This window comes from Schistocerca gregaria, chromosome 5 (genome assembly GCF_023897955.1).
Source record: "Schistocerca gregaria isolate iqSchGreg1 chromosome 5, iqSchGreg1.2, whole genome shotgun sequence".
NCBI classification, from domain to species: domain Eukaryota; kingdom Metazoa; phylum Arthropoda; class Insecta; order Orthoptera; family Acrididae; genus Schistocerca; species Schistocerca gregaria.
In genome coordinates, this window is record NC_064924.1 from 69,835,405 (window position 1) to 69,853,665 (window position 18,261).

Here is an 18,261-nt window from a genome sequence, read left to right on the forward strand (position 1 = left end):
CTAACAAATAATACTATTTTTTCTTTCTTTCGTTTTGTGAAGTGTGCAATTTTACATTTCTAAAACTTTAAAAGTAGTTGCCAGTCCTTACACAACTTTGAAATTTTATCAACAACTTACTGAATATTTCTGCAGTTTCTCGAGAGAGTATTGCATTACCGATAGCGGTATCATCTGCGAAAAATCTCAGGTGGTATGAATGTTGTCAGCAAGGTCACTGATACAGAACACAAGCAGCTGAGCAGGTGGCTCTCAATGTGGAAAAATGTAAGTTATTCAGCTGAGTAGGAAAACCAAACATGTAATATTCGGATGCTGCATTAGTGGTGTACTGCTTGACATATCTGGGCACAATGTAGTGAACCAATATGAAATCCAATGAGCATGCAAGAACAGTGGTAGGGAAGGCAAATGTTTGAACTTAGTTTGTTGAGAAAGTTTTAGAAAAGTGTGGTTCATCTCTAAAGGAGCAGCATATAGGGCACTGGTTTGACTTATTCTTGAATACTGTTTGAGGGTTTGGAATCCACACTAGGTCGGTTTGAACGAGTATGTCGAAACAATTCAGAGGCTGACTGCTGGATTTGTTACCTGTAGGTTTGAACAATATGTAAGCATTATGGAGTTGGTTCGAGAACACAAATGGGAGCCCCTTGAGGGCCGATGACATTCTTTTCGAGAAAAACTATTGACAAAGTTTAGAAAATCGGCATCAGTAGCTCACTGCCAAATGATTCTACTGCCACCAACATCTACTTCACATAAGAACCACAAAGATAAGATAGGCTACAAGACATTAGAGCTCATATGAAGGCACTTTCCCTCAGTCTATTTGTGAGTGGGACAGAAAATTAAATTATTAATAGTGGTACAGGGTACCCTCCGCCATGCACCGTACAGTGGCTTGCGGAGAATCTTAGTACACGATGTGTTTTTTAAGTAAGCAACATTTTGAAATAAAAAAGATGTGCTAAGATATCTCAATAATTTTATGTTTACAAGAAAGCCTGTACCTTACTCTACACACTGACGCTACTACAGTCTGATTCTTCCTAATCAAAATATCCACAGGTGTACTGCCAGTCTATAGTCTCCAACGGGCACAATATTTCGGCGATCAAACATGTCGCCATCATCAGGTGAACTGACGGACTGAGCTCCTGTGAACGTGCCGGCACGGAGATCCGTACGCTATGGCTGCTCAGGGGGAACTGGGTTCAGTCGCGGCGGCGGCCGATTTAAATGCCCTCCGCCCGCGGCGCGCTCCCTCCGCCGTCCTCGCCCCGCGCCACGGTAGCGCGGTGGAACAGATTGCGACGGCGTCTGAGATGACGTCGGTGTGATGGCTCTGTCCGCCGTGGTCGTCACAACTATGCGTTTGCTCGATTTACTCTTGATTAACCCAATCGCTGGTTCCCAAGCACTAATCAAGAGTAAATCGAGCAAACGCATAGTTGTGACGACCACGACGGACAGAGCCATCACACCGACGTCATCTCAGACGCCGTCGCAATCTGTTCCACCGCGCTACCGTGGCACGGGGCGCGGACGGCGGAGGGAGCGCGCCGCAGGCAGAGGGTATTTAAATCTACCGCCGCCGCGACCGAACCCAGTTCCCCCTGAGCAGCCATAGCGTACGGATCTCCGTGCCGGCACGTTCACAGGAGCTCAGTCCGTCAGTTCACCTGATGATGGCGACATGTTTGATCGCCGAAATATTGTGCCCGTTGGACACTATAGACCAGCAGTACACCCGTGGATATTTTGATTATCAAATATGCCGGGAGAAACTCAAGAATCACGATTCTTCCTGTTTATGTTGTGCACTGAGTGTTTAAGATGTCTCCGATAATTGTGAGTCCCACTGACTGTGAAGTACGGACTGTTATAAGATTTCTTAATGCTAAAGGCCTAAAAGCAATCGATATTCATCGTGAGATCTGTGCAGTTTACGGAGAAAACATTATGAGTGATGGAATGGTAAGAAAGTAGGTGAGAGCATTTAAAGATGGCCACACAAATGTGCATGATGAATAATGGCGTGGGCATCCTTCAGTCGTTAATGAAAGTTTGTTGCAGGAAGTGGACAATAAGTTGAGAGAAAACAGATACTTTCCAATTTCCTCCTTGAGAGATACCTTCCCTAATGTTTCTCGTAGTGTTTTGTATGGCACTGTGACCGAGCACTTGAATTACTAAAAATTGTGCGCACGTTGGGTATAAAAAATGTTGATGGATGTGCATAAAACCAAACGTTTAGACAGTGCATTGACTTTCCTAGAGCAGTACCACAATGACGGTGATGATTTCTTAAACCAAATTGTTATGCGCGATGAAACATGGGTGGCCTACGTCACACTAGAGTCAAAGCAACAGTCCATGGAAGTTGAGCAACGGCATCGTTTTGCTGCAAGACAATGACCATCCATATGTAGCAAATCAGACCAAAAATCTCATCACATCTTTTCGATGGGAAACTCTAGATCATCCTCCGTACAGCCCCGATCTTGTACCCAGTGACTACCATCTGTTCCTGCACTTGAAGAAACACCTGGGTGGTCAGCGTCTTCAAGGTGATGAAGTCAAAACAGTGGTGATGCAGTGGTTAACAAGTCAGGCGGCAGACTTCTATGAGGAGGGTATTCAAAAACTGGTACAACATTATGAAAGTGCCTCAATACTGATGGAAATTATGTAGAAAAGTAAATTAAGGTACATGCTTTCATGTAAAAATAAAATTATTGAGATATCTTAGCACGTCTTTTTTTGTTTTCAAAATGGTACTTACTTAAAAAACACGCCTCGTAAATGTGAATGTACGTGTAGAACACAGTTATCTTATCTAGTGCACACCTCAAGTTACACTTACATCTGTCAATGACTCTCCATCCAAGAACTCCTCAGTCCAGCTACAAATTTCACTTCAAACTCCACACGATTGTATTTACATTAATAAGTGCAGGTATGATATTGAGTCAAATACTTTTCAGACTGATACAGTAAGCTGACCAACACTGCACCATTCTCAAATATTATCAAGATCTGACTGAATATTTACGCAGCTTTTTTCAAACAATACTTCATTGTAGGTAACTTATTCACCTGCAAAAGATCTGATGTTGCTATTGGGTCATTCCATGTCAATTCAGCCTATTTGAGAAAATGTTTCAGCTGATAGTCTCAGATTTGGCTGAGATTTAGCACATCAGTGCTACCAAGCGTGGAACTCTCATGTACAAAATTTTAAGTTCCCCTGCCAATTAGTTCCAGAGTTATGGCATGTGAAAAAAGGTGGCGTAACCCGGAAATTGCAACCCGTATCTGGCAATCTATCTTCAGACCCTACTTCAGGTTTTAATAACTTTGAAACTATTCCGCACAGTCCAGTGAAACTTTTACAACACAGTAACATCCATTTAGAGAACACACGCTATGAATCAAAACACCAACAACATATTTCTGAGGGAAAATCAAAAATTCCAAAATGTGATTAAAAAAATGTAATACGTTAGAAGGTACATATTGTAGGTGTCCTCTGTGCCAAATATAATTCACTCAAAAAGGGCATAATTTTTTTTTTTTTTGTGGTAAGCTTAATGTGGCCTAAACACACACAGAACCCATCTTGCCCATATCAGTCACACAAACAGAGTTACATGCACACAAAAATACAAAAATTTGAAAAATTACCTGAAAAACATGGATTTTCGAAGTGTGGTAGCACAAAAGGGACAAATGATATCCAAGCCAAATTTCAAACACTGCATAAGTAGACCAAAATATAATATGTGGCAAAATTTCAACTTGTTATTGCAAGGCATTTGTGTACAATAAAAGTTGACAGAGATGTATTTGGTTACGTTTCTTTTAACACGATTTAGCAAGTAATAGTGATGATGCAGACAGCTAGTTTCAGATAAAGCTGCAGCAATTTTTTGGAACCATTAGGCAACAGAAAGTTAAACAATTGTAGTTTTCAGGGACAGAATGAGTCATTGTTAGGCAGGAACAACAAACAAAACAAGCAACAATTACAGGTTACTCATGTTTTTAAGATTCTAGTTCAGACTGGTCAGTACTGTCGTGGAAAGTCAGTATGGAGACAGACGAGTGTACTAGTGGTGTTTTTGTTCAAACACGTTGCAGTACTGGTAGAGCGCAAGCACTGAATGTCATAAAGCAACATATGGACCAAAATGTGGCAGTCACTTTGTACTGTATAATCTGGATGAATCGGACCAAGATTTGTTGCTATGAAGATCCGGACACACTCAGTGGGCACAAGAAGTACAGTTCCAGGAAACTTTAGTGTTTGTTATCATCATATGAAAGTGTATCTGGATAAGTATTCTTTCCTATGAAGAAGTTGTTCTGATCCATTTCGGATTCATAAGAAGACAGTGAAGTGTAGCCTCAGAGAAACTGAGATAAAATCAGTATTGAAAGTGAATCAGTGCATGGGACTTAACATGAAACCAGGACCAAGTTATGTTCCAGGTGTGTTACACTACTAGAAAATGAAGAATATTCTGATAATTTATATGACAGTGACGAAGAGTATCAGCCACCTACAACCACAGCGGATGAGCAATTAAATACTTCAGTGACTGCTCTTGGTTTGTCTCCCATGAAGACATACAAAGTTGTGAAAAGAGACACGCCCAGTTATGGTAGAAGAAAACTACAAGAAGCTCAAATGAAATTAAAACACCAAAACTGTGCATGATTTGAAAGAAAAATGTGCCATATCCACACGCCACAAAAAAGTATATTCTTACCCTTTCACCTTCCAGCTGGTCTATTGACTATACTTCAAAGGAATACAATGTTTCTACATATATAGTAAAGCAAGCTAGGAAAATAAAAGCAACCCAAGGAGTGCTTGCACAATTTCAGCATGCTCAGGGTAAGCAACTGAGTTCAGAAATAAAGGTGCTAGTGTCAGAGTTTTATGAAAATGGTGACTACAGCCGAATAATGCCTGGAAAAAAAAAAAAAAACAACTACGTAACGGTGAAAATGGAAATGTACGTGAACAGATGCAAAAAAGACTATTGCTATGCAATATATCAGAACTATATGCAGAATTCAAGGAAAAGTATCCCAATACCAAAGTAGGTTTATCATCTTTTTTTCAATCTTTGGCCAAAATGTGTTGTGCTTGTAAGTGCAAGGGGCACACACAATGTTTGTGTATGTGAGACCCATCAAAATGCTGAGCTGATGTTTGCTGCTATAAAGGATTCTGGTCTGGATTACAAAGGTGCAATGAAGCTGCTAGAGTGTGACATCAGTTCCTACCAGTGCATGACGCACAGGTGTGAAAAGTGTTCTGGTAAGGCAAATCTTACAGAACACATAAATAAACTGTATGGTGAACTCCTTATGGATGACGATGAACTTGTTTCTTATAAACAATGGACACATGATCACACAAGTCTTGAAACAAAGCAAAGTACAATGGAAGATTTTGTTGAAATGTGTTGTCAAAAAACAGACACACTGACCACACACAGCTTCACAGTAACAGCACAATCGGCTTATCTCCAGTTTTGTAAGGATAATTTGAAACAAGATGAAATTATAGTAATACTAGACTTTTCTGAAAATTATGCGTTTATATGATTCTTCAGTTTCTCCCGGCATATTTGTTGCTCGAACAGTCCACGGGTATACTGCCGGTTCATAGTGTCCAATGGACACAATATTTCGGCGATCAGACATGTCGCCGTCGTCAGGTGCGCTGACGAACTGAGCTCTCCTGAGGGCGGGCGCGAACGGCAAAGAGAGCGGCCCGCGGGGGGAGGGGATTTAAATCGCCCACCCGCCCTCAGGAGCTCTCTTTGTCAGCGCACCTGAAGATCGCAACATGTCTGATCAGCTAAATATTGTGCCCGTTGGACACTATGAACCGGCAGTATACCCGTGGACTGTTCGCGCAGTATGCATTTATAGTTCAAGATGCCATTCAAGGATATCATTGGGACAACAGTCAGGCAACTCTCCAGCCATTTGTGATTTACTATAGAGGTGAATCAGGTGATGTGTCTGTCTTGAATCTGTGCGTTTTTAGTGACTGTTTAATTCATGCCCACATTCGCACTGTCATGCATGATATATGTGAAAAACAAGCTGCCTCACATACATTTTGCAAAATACTTCAGTGATGGGGTAAACTATCTCAAAAATTTATGCATGCATTACCATGATTTTCAGATTCACGCAGAATGGAATTTTTTCGCAACAAGTCATGGTAAAAATGTATGTGATGGTATTGTTGCTGCCATTAAGTGCATGACATCATGAGCTAGTCAGCAGCACCCTACAGAAGGTCACATTCTAACACCTCTTCAGTTATTTACCTGGGTACAGAAAAATATCTCTGTCAAACAATTCATGAGGTGAAATGAGTCGAAGAGTTGCTAAAAAGCAGACAAGAACACGTTAAAACTGTTGCAGCCACTAGGAGCCACCATCACTTCTCTCCAGCAGACTCTGACAATGTGCAGATGAGCAGACTGTCCGGTTATAACTATAGGTTCATGCACAACATGTGTCTTCACAGTTTGTCTGACTTAGGATTCAGAAGCAAAAGAAGCAACATACAACCAGGTTGCTATGTTACTGCTGTTTATAATGACAAATGGAACTTAGGATGTGTTGCAGAGTGCCGTGAAGCAGAAGGTGATGTATTTGTGAACTTCATGGCACCAGCAAAATCATTTCATTGGCCATGTTTGACAGACAGGTGTTGGATCCCTTTTGAACATATTCTTATGACAGTTCCAGTTCCTACCAGAGTGTCAGGAAGACAGTAGAATTTGCCACTCAATGTACAGAGTACAGTAGCTAAAGTGTGGGAGAACTTCTGTTCGAAGCACAATCGACTGGTTTTTAGCAGTTAAGGTGCAGTAACCATTAATGATAGATTGTGTTAATCTGTCTATATGTTGATGCATAGTGATTAAACAGTTCTGGGTGAAGATAAGGAGAGGAAGAACAGTTTACGATATGTTTTTACAAAATTGAGTTGTGGAACAATGGCCACATCACCAAACACATCTGTCAACTTCCATTGTACACAAATGTCTTGCAATAACATGCTGAAATTTTGATATATACATCATTATGGTCTACTTATGCAATGTGTGAAATTTGGCTTGGATACCACTTGTCCCTTTTGTGCTACCACACTTCCAAAATCCATGTTTTTTGGTAATGTTTCAAATTTTTGTATTTTTTTTTGCATGTAACTCAGTTTTTGACTGATATGGGCATGATGAGTACTGTATGTGTTTAGGTCACATTAAGCTTACCATAAAGAAATTTATACCCTTTTTGAGTGAATTATATTTGGCATAGAGGACACCCAGAACATGTACATTTTAACATATTACATTTTTTAATCAAATTTTGGAATTCTTTTCTTTCCTCAGAAATATGTTGTTGGTGTTTTGATTCATGGAGTGTGTTCTCTATATGGATGTTACTGTGTTGTAAAAATTTCACTGGACTGGGTGGAATAGTTCCAAAGTTAGTAAGATCTCAAGTTGGGTCTGAAGATAGATTGCCAGATGCGCGTTGCAATTTCCGGGTCACGCCACCTTGTTTCACAAGTCATAATTCTGAAACTAATTGGAAGGGGAAACTAATACTTTGTACACAAGTGTTCCGTACATGGTAGAATTAGTGTACTGAATTTCGGTCAAGTCTGAGACTGTGAGCTGCCGCCCCTGGTTGAACTGACATGGAATGACCCTATTACTATCATCTGCAAGTTCATTAATATACAACACACATGCAAGGGTACAAACGCACTTCCCTAGGACACATCTGAAATTACTTCTATATTAATCTCCAACTTCTATCACAGTCAACATGTCACATCCTCCCTGCCGTGAACTCGTCAATCCAGCACAATTTTCACTTGATATTGCATACGATTGTACATTCGTAAATAAGCTTTGGTATGGTACCATATCAAATGCTTTTTGGACATCAAGAAATATCAGATCTACCTGTCTGCCTTGACCAGTGACTTTCGGGATGTCACCTGAGAAAATTTTCAGTTGGGTTGGGCTGTTTTTAGAATCCACACTGGCTGGCATGGATGTAGTCATTCTGTTCAAGATATCTCATTACATTTGAACTGCTAATATGTTACATAATTCTACAACCAATGGATGCCAAAGATATTGGGTTGCAATTTTGCAGATCAATTTTGCTCACCTTCTTGCAGATAGATGTCACCTGTGTTCCTATCAAATACTGGGCACAGTCTTTTGTTTGGAGGGTTTATATTTCATAATTGTTAAAAAGAGGAAGACAATTGGAATATCAGGGGAAAACATAATTCTCTCAGAAGCATACATATGAAACAGTATCAGCATACAAGCCACTAACTATCCTCACAAGGAGTTAAAAAGAAGATTAATGGTGGTAATATATTTTTATTTATGTACTTTTCGTAAGTTTACAGGCCTCCACTATGACAAGGAGACATAATGCACTTCATTGGCATTGTATTGCTGTGTAGAGAACCTTACTGATGTTGCTGGTGCACCAAACATCTAACAGATTTTTGGAGGTGCCAAAGTTTTTAGAGGATGTTACTTTTACTTTTTTGTTCTTACTGGTTCAGCTTTCAGAGGAAGTACTTTGATGGTTGTGAGTATACAGTCATTTTTTCATTAAAGCCAAAGAATGAGTATGGAAATGGCTACAGTTACTTTATGAATTCACTCCACAAGTAACATGAAATCATTTTTAAAATAACTAAAAGCCTCAGAGGATCTTTATTCCACATCTCAAGTCAACTATAAGCAGCTTTAAATAAAACTACAGCCCAAGTAAACAGTCACACAACAAAACAATGTTTCTAAATTTCTGTTTAATACGTAAAGCATGCAACATCAGTGCAACAAACTCCAACAAAATCCCTTGGCTACAAAGTTTTTAGACATTTGGCTTCACATTGACTTCAAATAGCATACACACACAAATAATGGAAAATCCAGGATGGAATGTAACAACCAACACACACACACACACAGACACACACACACACACTGCAGTCTGATATAACAGTGTGGTTTCAGTTGGCTGAGACTGCAGTCAGGATGAAACAGTATTCACAATAGTTTGATTGTGGGTACTTTTATTAGAAAGAGCACACGAGCTCAAAAGAGTGTCAATACTGGTTTCAGTTATGTGTTCCTACAGTATGCTCCACACAGGTCCACTACAGGTGAGTTGTTGCCTTTTTCCTTATTTTATATAATATTCCATCCACAAATTTCCATTATTGGTGTAAATAAAATATGGTATACTACACTTACTTTCTGATAAAACAAGTTTTAACACTGTCTGAATTGCCTACTTTCACAGCATCTTACTGTATTGAATTACATTCTGGGATGGGCCAATGGAAGTGTCCTATTCCATCTGTCTCCTTTGACTCATGACATAACAGTGTGGTGTGTGACATCGGCGAGCAGTTTTCAACTTGATTGTGTTTGTAGATGTTGTGTTGTATTTGATGGTGTCCTCTGGTGGTGGATGTGGACATGCTGAGTTTAACTTGTGGTACTGGGTTCATTGAGTTTTGGTTGTCACTGTGCTAACGTGGTTTTGATTTTAGGTAGTTGGTGTGGTAATGTGGGTTTCGGAAGTGTTTTCAGTGAGTGATTAAGGTGCTTTTTTGTTTACGTGTTTGGCGTTTTTGTTAGGTCTGATTAGTTTGGTGTTTGTTGTGCGGAAAGAACTCTAACTTTTTTAATTACTGGTTGTTCTGATTTTTGTTAGTAAGTATTTTTTTCTTTGGTTTTATTGTATAGTAATTATGATGCTTTGTGTGTTGTATATTTATGGTAGGTCGATTGTGTTTTAATTGATGTAGTGAATATGGGGTATTTGTGTTTTTGTGTTGTGGGGGGTTTTCGTTCCACTTTTTGTAGGTGTTGGTCTTTTGGTACAGATAGTTGCAGCTGAGCTATATAGGCCAAGGGAAATGTCCAATTCCACTTTTTGATGTAGGTGTTTGGTTTTTGGTATCGGTAGCTATGACTGACCTGTACAGGTCAAGGGAAATTTCCGATTCTTGTCTCTTTTTTTTGGTGGTGTAGCAGAATGCTGTAATTTAAATATTTTTGGATGTTATTTGCCTTGGGATGGTGCAGTGTTTGTTTATTATTGTATATTTTGCTTGCTCCCACCCTAAACGCCCAATTTTTGACAGTTGTCCTGTTAGTTTCATTTTATTTTTGGAGTGAGATGTTAATGTATCATTTTTACTTTTATTCATGTGTGTGTGTGTGTGTGTGTGTGTGTGTGTGTGTGTGTGTGTGTGTGTGTGTCCATATTGATGACATCAAAGGTCAAAACTGACAGGTGGAATCTGATGATTCTGTTACTCCTCTGGGATAATACGTCACCTAGATCAGTCATTTTCTCAGCTGAGGAAAGAGATGCAGAGGCAAACCAAGATGTTCGACAAAACTCTCGCAAACCTGGCTTTCAAAAACCACAAATCCTCCCATCCCCCTGTATGTATACGCTAAAATTTTGTCAATACATTAGAAAGAAATTATAATACATAAAGAAAAAACTTAATATCTGTGAGCATGATGAAAGGCCAAAAAAGTACTTCCATGTTCACTCACTTAGTAACAACATCAGCTTTTAAAACTTTGACTACAGATAGTGTGATACAAATTTACAAAAAAAAAAAAAACCACACACACACACACACACACACACACACACACAATATTTGTGCAGTACTGTATCTCACAACCTGAAAAGTTTTTGGACCAACGCATAAATAAACAAAAAAAAACATTTCACTAAACAAACGAAACTGGAAAATAGAGGAGAGGGCTGCCTACAACACCAATCTCAATGTATGACAGCCTCAATAAATTAATTCATTGCGTCAAAATTTGAGTACTGATGATATGTTACAGTTGTCTGAATTTCTTGATGATAAGCCTACATTGTGGAAGGAAGCACATAATAGCAGACCTGTTGTTTCTTTGACTTTTTCATTACGGTACAAGAGGTCACTGATATATATGTTGTATTTTAACTTCTCAGAGGCTATGATACTACTGTGGAACTACAGATGCGCAAAAAATCCAATATACATAGGACTGACTTAATGTAACAATTATTTAGCGTGTTTTGGCGCAAACGAAGACAAATGTATCTTATTAAGCTTGCTAATATTTTTATCGTGCCTGCTACCAGTAAGTCTTACCTGTAATAACAGAATGTACCTATCCCCAGCCGCCACAGCATGATTTCTGTATAGTGAGCAAGTTACTCGAAAACGTAAAAGCGCTCCTGGTTTTGTTGAAGAGTTCCTTTCAGTGAATAATACAGTTATACATAGAAAAACGAGTCTCTTATCTACGACTGCAGAACTGTTATACGTGACTCAGCTGCCTTTTTCTATCATAACCGTTACTAAAAATTATTTGCATACTGATACCCTACACTACGAACTCTTTCGTAACGCGATACAATTGGCATCCAGTCACAAATACCAACGTACCGCTATTCAACAAATGATTAATAGAAATGAAATGCCAACGGGCTGAAACTGCAAATTTGAGAAAATCGGCTACTTTGAAATGCGCTCATACGGAATAACGAATTTCTTTCTGTTAACAGGTAGTCAAAAAGGGTCGAATTAGGGACTATACTCGGCAACTAGCAAGGCTTAAATCCTATGCAGCGTACAGAAAAAGTAACATTATCAAAACACCATCAAACCAGCAGACGATGCATACTAGCTAGTAGCTACTGTGTGGATAAATTTCGGGCGAAAAATTGTTGTTCAGGTATTGGCGCCAGTACTCGAACTCCCTGTGCACATCACATCTGCACAAAGAAATAATAACATGTGGATCGGAATGCACAATATATGAGATTTGCGCAGTGCTGGAAACAGGAACTTAAGTTTAGAACAAAATTGCTCAAATCTATAGTTGTAAATCAGATCTTAGCGACTGGACTGAAAATCCCCGCCAATCAGGCGAGCGAAACGTATCTGACTATCTGTAATAGTTGTTTGCTCAGTCTACTGTTTCTCGTCTTTGAGTGCACACTTAGTTGATAGACCTTTACATAGGAGCGAATGGAAGCGAACTCAAGAGCATTGGCAGACAGTTCGCCAATTTTCAATAGCATTTGCTTGCATCTGTGGACAAGCATTCACACGTGAGGAAACGGAAGAGAACACAAGATGATGAACATAGTATACGAACATTGTGTTGTCATTTTTTGGTTCTACGAACATTGTGTTGTCATGTTTTCGTGTTAACAGTTGGCACGTAGTATACAACCAAGACTGTGACACAACATTATGTAACTAAAGCTACGATGCAAAATTTTGATATTTAGGAAGTATTATTTTGCCAGCTGAAAGCGCTGTTTTTTAGGAAGTACGCAAAATTACGTAGGAAAATAAGAATAAAGGTGTCTCGATTTATATATAAACGAACTTCTTGGAGGCACCCTGTGTAACATTGAATTTAGAACTCTAGCTTGCGTTAGCATTAGTCCAAAACTTTGCTCGTATGTCGGTTGAGGACATATACTAGCTTCCTTTCACAATTGAGGAGGTAATTTAAACAAAGAACCCTAATTACCGACGATCAACATAACCTGACGAAAGTCTAACATTTACACTCAGGTTATTAGCAAGCAGAGGCATTCACATTAGTACATTTCAATAGGTGCTATATAAAAGATAGTTTTTAATATCTACAGTGACATATGCGAAGCACTTCAAGGATTTTATTAAAATAAGAAAGACAATGTCAACAAAAGCCGATTACTAAAATGTGAAAATACATACCATCTGTCAGTCCATTTGATAAAATCTACTACTAGTAAGTACAGTTGTTTGTTAGGGGGCAGATAGTATCATCCCATATAAACTAATTTTATATATCACGAAAAATCTCTAACATAGCACTGATGCATCATCCATGTAATTACAAATACCACTAATACAAGTAATGAGAATTACCAGGTCTTCCATATATTTTTCATTTTTAGTCAGCATACTAGATAAATTTTTGTACTTGTTAATTTTCAAGGAAATTGATTGTGCAGTTCCTTTTTAGTGAAAAGAATTACAAAATTAATTCTTATTCTCTCCATTCCCATCTGATGAAACCAACTAATTAATTTATCATCTTCCTCATAACACCAGTACGATCTTTGAGTGATTTGGCAGTTTTCTACCTGTTATATTTCTTTTGTATCGGAATTTGTGCTGTAGATCTCAGAAGCACGTATGATATCTATATTCCTCTATCAGCAACATTACATTCTCCTCGGATCAACCTATCGCTTGCAAAGTTCATATCTACAACAACAAATGTACACAAATAGCTGATGAAAGCTTTCTGAAAGACAATCGGTGGATCACGAGTGAACATGAGTGAATGCGAACGGCACATGCCCGAATGCCATTTGCTCACATGCGCCTAGTGTTTACACCATAGAGAATTCTCACTTCAGGTACAGGTCGCTTAACATGTTGGCTGCCATGAAGCTGCCCATGGACACAGCAGAGGTTCACGCTTGGCGCAGTGTGCCTGCTGGCAGCTACATGTCCCACTATTTTTCGAACAATATATAGAGCAGTGCTGTGTATTAATTTGTACTGCTAGATTTAGCTGCCACTGATGTACAGAAAATCGAGTACAATATCTTGTTCAGTGCTTTGCACTTTATATGACATCCAAAGATATATTTTTCAAAACTACTGCCAGGCTCATGGAGGTATAAGGAGTACCTCCATGGGCAGACTATCCATTTGACATATACTCGCGCTTATTCTTGAAATTTAGCTGCAATATGAGACACAAATTTCGACGTCAGAGGAAGGAAAGACCTTTATTTGGCAGACAAGCAAGAGCACAATTAACCACGTATGGAAATTAGTATTTCTTGGCGACTGAGAAGTCAACAGCAGTATACGAACTGTCTCGAAGAACTAGAAAGAATCGGTCTTTAAAAACAATAGTCATGGAAAGTAATATTAACAAAGGAGCAGTTAACCAACGACAACACAGTAACTCTGGCGGACGGTGCGTAAACTCTTTGACAGTTTGTGTGTGCCGATCAGCTGACAGCAACTAGCGATTTTTTCACTACAGTAGGTCCTTCTGGGAAAGCAGAGCATCATACAAATAGTGCACTGGAAAATAGACCTCATCTCTCTATCTTGTCATATGGTTGCTTGTGCTGGCTGGTGGTGTCGCGAGTGTTGATGATGGTGCTGGTATTTACTCTGGTGCTGGTGCAAATGTTGTGGTAGATGGATGCCATGATACAGCAGTAGGTTCTTCTTGGAATACATATGCAGCATAGAGCTTGTTGTTGACAAGGACACTGAAGGTTCTTTCACCTCTGCCAATTATGTGTTGAGGGCTTGTGTGTGGATGGAGGTGTCAATGCTGGTTTCACTCCATATGCATGTAGCATGATGTGTGTGCACGCTTGTGGCTCATGGTGCACATATGGGGGTGAAGTACCATGCCTCAATCGGATCTGAATGATTCGTTTCCTGTGGTGAGAAACGAAATCTCTGTGTTTGATTTCATCAGTGTGGACTGCCTGTGGATCGATAAATGCGTCTGGTAGTTGTAGTGTTTCTCCATAAACTAGCTGAACCGATGACGAGTCCAGGTCAGTTCGTACGTGCTTCACAGGCCAAGCAAGATCAGTGGTATCGCTGGTCAAGTTTGAATTATGACACATGAACATAGCCTTCAGCGAACACTGCCAGCGTTCTATCATTCTGTTGCTGGCAAGGTGATAGCTTGTGGTTTTATGGTGTACAGTGTCACCGAATTTGTTAAACTGTGTAAATATGTCTAGTTAAATTGACATCTGCGGTCCATTGTGTCATGCAGAGGACATCCAAAATGCGCTGTTCACATGGATATGAAGGCGGAAGTTAAAGAGGCTGCTGAAACGTTATCGTTTCCAGCTATTTGGTGAAGCAATCGATCATCATCTGTATGTAGCATTGGCCATTGGATGGAGGCAAAGGGCTTACTTCATCAGTATGGATGTGCATAAAGTGAGCAGTTGTATCCAGAAAGTCTCCTATTGGTGCATGCACATGGTGGTTAACTTCGCTGGGTTGACACTTGACGCACATTAGTGTCCATTCCCGGCAGTTTTTATAGATGCCCAACCACACATAATGGTTAGAAACTAGGCGAGTTGTTGGTCAGACCCCAGTGTGGTACAGATTATCTGAGCTCCCAAACATACATCTTAGAAATTTCCAAGGCAGGAAAGGACAGGGTTTACCATTGGATATGTCCCAATATAGCTTGACTCAGCTACTGGATCAACGACTAAGTGGATGTCTAATGCCAAAGATGATGCAGACTGTGTAGTTCTTGGTTCGTCCTTTTTCTTGCTGCATCTTGAGTGAAGTTGATCAGCAGTGACTGTAGCAACTGTTAACACAGGAAAGGTAGTCAGCTACGATGTTTTTTAGCCCAGAGACGTGCCTCACATTTGTGCTAAACTAGGCTATGTAGACCAGCTGATTGTAGTGCTGAGGTGAACAATTGATGTTGTGTTGGCGAAAGGCATACGCCATTGGCTTATGTTTAGTATAAATATTGAACTCTCTGACTTAATTTTGATGTCTGTAGTATTTAATGGCCTCATAGCTTGCCAGAAGCTCTCTATTGCAGGCTCTTCATTTTCGTTGTGATGGCTAAAGTTTTGTGAGAAGAAAATTAACAGTTGCCATGCATGATCACACCACTGTTGTAGTGTTGCATCAGTCATTGTCTGATTCATGTTGACCACTAATGTCAAGGGAGCATTTGGATTAAGGTGTGCTAGTAGTGCAGTATTTGCTATTCTTTCTTTGACTGCCTTGAAAGTGGAGATCTTGCTATCAGAGAAGGAATGGTTGAGTAGCAGAGCACTTGTGGAGTGCACACAAGGGTTTTTTAGGCTAGGCAGCAGTCTGAGATACTGTAAAAAATACTCGCCAGTCGATACACTGATAGGGACAACAGACCACATTCAGACTAAAGACATTTCGACGATCAACATTACATCAGTAAATTGTTGACGTAGTTGCAGCAAAGGTCCCAAATTTATTGCCCTCTAGGGAAGTTCTTACGCTGAAATTGTTGTTGGGACCGAGAGCTGGCTAAAAATCTAAATACAAAGCTCTGAGGTATTTAGAAAGTCAAGGAACATTTATTGGAAGGGCAGATTAGACGCCATAGGAGTGGCAGTGTTTACTGTAGTTAACAATAATGTCGTGTCTATTGAGGTTGAAATTGAGTGTGACAGTCAAGTTATCTGGTAGCATGTAACAGGTCTAGGTGAAACCAAGTTACTTGTTGGATGTTTTTACTGGTCACTTGATTCTCTTGTGACAGTTCTGGAGTCATTCCAAGAAATCATACAGTCAGTAGTACCTAAATGCCCACATCATGCAGTACCAGTTGGAGGCGAGTTTAACCTCAAGAATACAGACTAGAACATCTATGGATTCACTGTAGGGGGTGCAGACAGACAGTTGTGTGAAGCACTTTTGAACACGTTTTCCGTAAACTGTTTTGAACAGCTAGTTCAGCAGTCCACACACAATGGAAATGTCTTAAACCTTGTAGCTATAAACACACCGGACCTTAGCAATGGTGTTGTGATAGAGATGGAGATTAGTGACCATTATGTCACCATAACAACTGCGGTTGCGAAAGTTAATAAATCAGCCAAGAAGGCTACGAGAGTGTTTCTACTAGAAAGATCACATAAGCACTTGTTAGTATCTCACTTAGATATTGATCTGCAATCATTTAATTCCAGCATGGCGGCCATAGAGAGATTATGAACAAAGTTTAAACAGACTGAACATTGTGCTCTGGATAAATGTGTGCTTAATAAGTGGATTAAGGATGGAGAAGGCCCACAGTGCTTCAGCAACGAAATTCGGAAAAAGCTGAGGAACCAATGGCTGATGCGCTCTAGGTTCAAAAGAGAATGCACAAATGACGACAATGAACAGTTATTACGGATTCGTGCGTCTGTGAAAAGATCTATGTGCAAAGCGTGCAACAACTACCACTGTCATACTTTAGCGAAAGACCAGGCCAAGAACCCAATAAGATTTTAGTCCTATGTAAAGTCACTAGTGAGTCTGAGGTTTCCATCCAGTCATTCATTAACCAGTCTGATGTGGCAGTTAAAGATGGTAAAACGAAAGACGAAGTTTTAAATTTCGCATTTAAGAAATCGTTTACGCAAGAGATTCATACAAACATATCCTGGTTTGACGTAGCACAGAGTTCTTTACGGACAGCATAGTAATAAGCATCCTTGGTGTAGAGAAACAACAGAAGGAGTTGAAAACAAATAAGTCCAGGTCCGGTGGAATTCCAGTTCGGTTCTACAAAGAGTACTCTGCGGCATCGGCCAGTTACTTAGCTTGGATTTGTCGTGAGTCTATCAGCTAGCACAAAGTCCCAAGCGATAGGAAAAAAGCACACATAACTCCCACATATGAAAAGGGTAAAAGAATGGACCTGCATAATTATAGACCAACATTCTCAACATCTGTGTGCTGCAGAATGCTTGAAGATATTCTCAGTTCGAATATAAGAAATTTCCTTGAGGCAGAAAATCTTCTGTCCGCAAATCAACAAAGAAAGTTGAGGACGAAGGAAGCAGAAAGGATGCAAAATGCAAACTGGCAATAGCAGGAAAAGTCTTGCTAAGCAGAGGTATTGGTTAACATTGAATAAAAGTTTAAAAAATTGAAAGTCCCAATTGAAGGTATTTGTTTAGAGTGTGGCCTTGTACAAAAGTAAATCATGGGCAATAAACACTTCATATAAGAAGTAAATAACAGAGTTTTTGGTGCTAGAAAAGAATGCTGAAATTTTTATGGGTAGATAGAATAATTTTGTGGCGTAACTTGACTAAAAGAAAAGATCAGCTGACTGGAAAAATGCTGAGGGATCAAGGGATCGTCATTTTGATAATGGAAGGAAGTGTTGGGGGAGATGGGGGGAGGATTGTAAAGGGTGAACGAGGCTCGAATACAGTAAACATTTTTGTATGTATTGACGTGCAGAGCATACAGTAACTAACACTGTCATACCTCAGTGAAAACTCCTTCCAAGAACCGGTAAAAATTCTGATCCTGCATAACATCTCTAAGTGGGTCGAAGGATTCTGTTCAGTCACTCATCGACCAGT

The 18,261-nt window shown here is 39.7% G+C and overlaps 1 protein-coding gene across 2 annotated transcripts in view; it reads right to left on the reverse strand.

The window, feature by feature from the left end:
* Positions 1-18,261, reverse strand: part of LOC126272162 (mitochondrial potassium channel ATP-binding subunit-like) — a 196,568-nt gene that overhangs the window by 88,541 nt on the left and 89,766 nt on the right. The window contains exon 1 of one of the 2 annotated variants that reach the window (XM_049974795.1): positions 11,258-12,153. The exons of the other annotated variant lie outside the window; for it this stretch is intronic. Coding sequence (XP_049830752.1) covers positions 11,258-11,298 — 41 coding nt within the window. The 5' untranslated portion in view covers positions 11,299-12,153. Of the gene's footprint in view, positions 1-11,257; positions 12,154-18,261 lie in introns of those variants that run through there. 2 annotated transcript variants of the gene reach the window in all.